Source organism: Gymnogyps californianus, chromosome 11 (genome assembly GCF_018139145.2).
Source record: "Gymnogyps californianus isolate 813 chromosome 11, ASM1813914v2, whole genome shotgun sequence".
In the NCBI taxonomy this organism is placed as follows: domain Eukaryota; kingdom Metazoa; phylum Chordata; class Aves; order Accipitriformes; family Cathartidae; genus Gymnogyps; species Gymnogyps californianus.
Genome location: NC_059481.1, coordinates 10,918,368 through 10,921,794, shown reverse-complemented (window position 1 = coordinate 10,921,794; position 3,427 = coordinate 10,918,368). Strand labels below are relative to the sequence as shown.

Sequence of the window (3,427 nt, the reverse complement as noted above, 5' to 3'; positions counted from 1 at the left end):
ATACCTAAGTGCCTTGTGATACAGGGACAAACCTGAACTGGAGCCTATAAATGTAAGTTATGTAGCTGTCACAACTACCCTCTTAATGTTTTTTCCTGGTAGCACAGCTGCTCTCCTGGATTAACTATTTAATTAATCTTCATCTAAAAGGTCCTGAGAACAGTTCTATAATACTAACAAATGTACATAAATACGAGAACTAAAAAAAGTCAAACACATGGCTCAAAGCAAAACAAATACTGCTCAGAATACTTGTTTAGATTAAGATTAATAGCTGTAAACTGTGCATTCTAGTAGCAAATAAAAACCTGTTGGCCTAGAAAAAAACCCAAAACATTCAAACTCTATAGGATTGGCAGCACTAATATTACTTTACAATGTGAAGAAAGGATAACAAATATCAGTGTAACATTGCGAAATGATCCACCTAACCTAAGCTTATGTAAACAAGTAGGCTTTGACAATGTTTATACATCTAGGCGTGATCCTGCTCTTGAACCTGGATGGGTGGAGACCCAAGAAGGTAGAAGGGTGCTGTTCCAATGCTGTTCCAGCTGCCCAGGTCCTGCTGCGGGAGAGAGGCTCAAGGGTGTGATCCTCCAAACCTATACTGGCGTTACTAGTTCTACTCCTCGGAGCATCCCATTGCAGGATTCAGTTCGGCAGGACTATACACATATAAGTAAGGATTATTCACAAACATAAGGCATTGCAGAACTTGGCCCTAAAATTTCTATTTTCAGCAGAGAATCCCTTATCCATACACAAGATCATATTTTAACATATCAAAAAGTGTCTAAAATAAGGGTCAATGTCACTATATGTTATGCTCAGTAACACACTTAAGATTCTGTGTATTGGCTTCAGATATTGCAAAACATTTTTTTCATTAAAATCAAACAACTGTGAATCTTTCTCATAAAAATTAAATTAACCGTGAAAGTTAAAAATGAACAGACTGTGTTTTCAAGGTTAAAAGGAGACAATAACAGAAATTAGCAACTCCCATTGTAATGGTTTTCCAGTGCCTTCCCTTCTGACCAGTGAACACTCTGAGATTGCAGTTGTTGGTGGTCTCCAGTCTTGCCTTGCATCCTCTATGGTGTGGCTATTGCCGCTCTCCTTCCACTCGCTTTTTACGAACTAGACCAATAAAACAAGACAAGAGCAGTCAGTATTGCTTTCCTGAGAAGCTAAGGACTTTCCTCACTGACACACTGCCTTCCCAGTAACATGAATAGGAAGGGAGGAGCTTCTAAGAAATACTCAGCAGGATTATGTCCATAAATGCCATAATTAACAGATCTTAATGCTAAACAAAACAATTGTATTTAAACTGCACTTTTCTATATCACAGACTAGAATTTCACCAAGTGTTCATATCAATACATTTTCTATAAAAATCAGATTCTGAGCTAAAGGTTTTAGATGCTGAAGAAATCACCATTTCCAGTGCTTCCTCCCAATGGCTCCATTTAGATTTTTGTTACAGTTTTATTGTTCTTCACTGTGTTCCAGCTAAATTGATACTGGTCTGTTCTAGTCTGCATGGCAGTGTTCTGGATTATTTAAGCATTAGCCATCAAAAATTAATAACTTTTCTAATTGCATAAGTGTATACTATAGGTAAGCAATAATCATATCCTTTTAGAAAATAATTTGAAGTACTCTTAGGTATTGATAGCAGTGAGTATTGGTAACGAGGAAAACATCATATTGAACCTTAAACTCTCTGTTTAAACTTCACATGCTCTGATTGCATCAACCATCCGATAGTAAGTTAATTAACTCTGGATTCTCACTAGAAACCAAGTAGGCTGAAGATGCCATTTAGCGAAGCAGAGAGCAATAAGCTTTGTGTTATGGGCAGGATTATTTTGACAAGCAGCCCCATGTGAATTTTTACAGCACTTAGGATATATTACAGCTGGTATAGAGTAGGTCTAGTTGGGCAGCATTTGCTACTCCATACCCTAATAAAAATGTATTGAGTCTTCTCTGACTTGGCCAGATAAGATTAGTGAGGTTCTCCTGTTCGTGTGATACAAAATTTGGTGTTACATTGAACTGTCATGTCCTGTTTCTGATATTGAACTGCTGAAGTACAGAACAAAAGCAGTAAAACTGGATGAATTAATGCTTTTCGCTACAGAAAGTCAATAACAACAATATATAACTACAAACATCCCATTACTTTACTATCAGGAGGTTTATTTCATAGTGCTTTCTTGGCAAACAGACTGCATTATTCCAAAGCCTACAGTGTAGCATCAGTCATTTGTGTCTGCTTTCAGTGTTTTGTTGCTTCATTTACTTTATTTTATTGAATTCTTTTAGGTATTCTGTCCTACTAAATCTTGTACAAAACCATACAATACAAAAGCAGGAAAATGAAGATTAGGTACAGGACACGTCTAATGGCAACTGGTTAAATAATGGAAAAAAAAGGTCTTTCTCTCTTTGTTGGTGGGATGTTTCAAATACCATTCCGGGACACTAATAGTTTCAGGACCAATAGTATATCATTAGAATGCTTAGGTACTGCTAAAAATTAAAACTGCAAAAAAATAAAAGTATGTGTGAAAGAAATAGGTTCTAGTTCAACTTCTATCTTAGCTCTCACAGAGAGAAACCCAAGCTGAAGCCAGCAAAGGCATCACGGTTTGACATCCCACTTTGAAGTAGCATTGATTAAAAACACATAGTTAATCTTTTTTTAATTTTTTCTTCTTACTGTAAACAACTCCTGCCTAGTCATCTCCTTCTTATTCTGTATATTGAGCACACAGGGCAAAGCATGTCACACTTAGGTAAAACTTGCAAAGCTTTATTGTCTTTGCCTGTACTTGGTCATGCAGGCAGGAAAGTCTTTTTTTGTTCCCTTGCTTGGGCAGGCTTGGTCTGTCATGGGCAGGGCGAAGAAGTGAGGACTTCTGTGTTCACTGAACAAGCAGGATGGGTTTGGCGCTCTACTTACTGGCCAGAACAGCTGACAGGGCAGCTGGAAATTCAGGATGCTCCATGGGAAAGGCTGAAGTAACTCCCCTTCCCAGAAGGAGTGGGAGAAGGAGAAGAAGAATAGTGGCTCCTAATCACAGTAAGATCTTTGCTGTTGTCTACTCAAGAGTCCGTGGAGCTATGCATCACCCCTCACATATAGCAGATTGAATGCTGTAGAGTTAAAATTCAATCTTATGTACAGACAGGAAGAGTTGTGTCTAGGAAGGTCAGGGCTTGGCTCACATAAACAAATGATGAGTAAATGTAGTAGCATCTTACCCAGATCATTGTTTTTAGTGATAGCTGCTGCTACCCTGGTTCTTGGACCTTGCTTTGTGAACTGGTACCCAAACTTGAGAATCTTGGAGTTCTCCTCCAGCATCTTGGCAATCTCCATCTCTACAGCTGTCCCCAGCTGCTGCCTCTG

General features: G+C 38.4%; 1 protein-coding gene across 2 annotated transcripts in view; it reads right to left on the bottom strand.

Moving 5' to 3' along the window:
• Positions 1-226: 226 nt before the first annotated feature.
• The window catches only part of TMOD2 (tropomodulin 2), a 23,746-nt gene continuing 20,545 nt past the window's right edge, over positions 227-3,427 (bottom strand). For both annotated transcript variants that reach the window (XM_050903508.1, XM_050903510.1), the window contains 2 exons: positions 3,280-3,424; positions 227-1,143 (listed from right to left, as the gene is read on the bottom strand). In XM_050903508.1, coding sequence (XP_050759465.1) covers positions 1,109-1,143; positions 3,280-3,424 — 180 coding nt within the window. In that variant the 3' untranslated portion in view covers positions 227-1,108. The remainder of the gene's footprint in view (positions 1,144-3,279; positions 3,425-3,427) is intronic.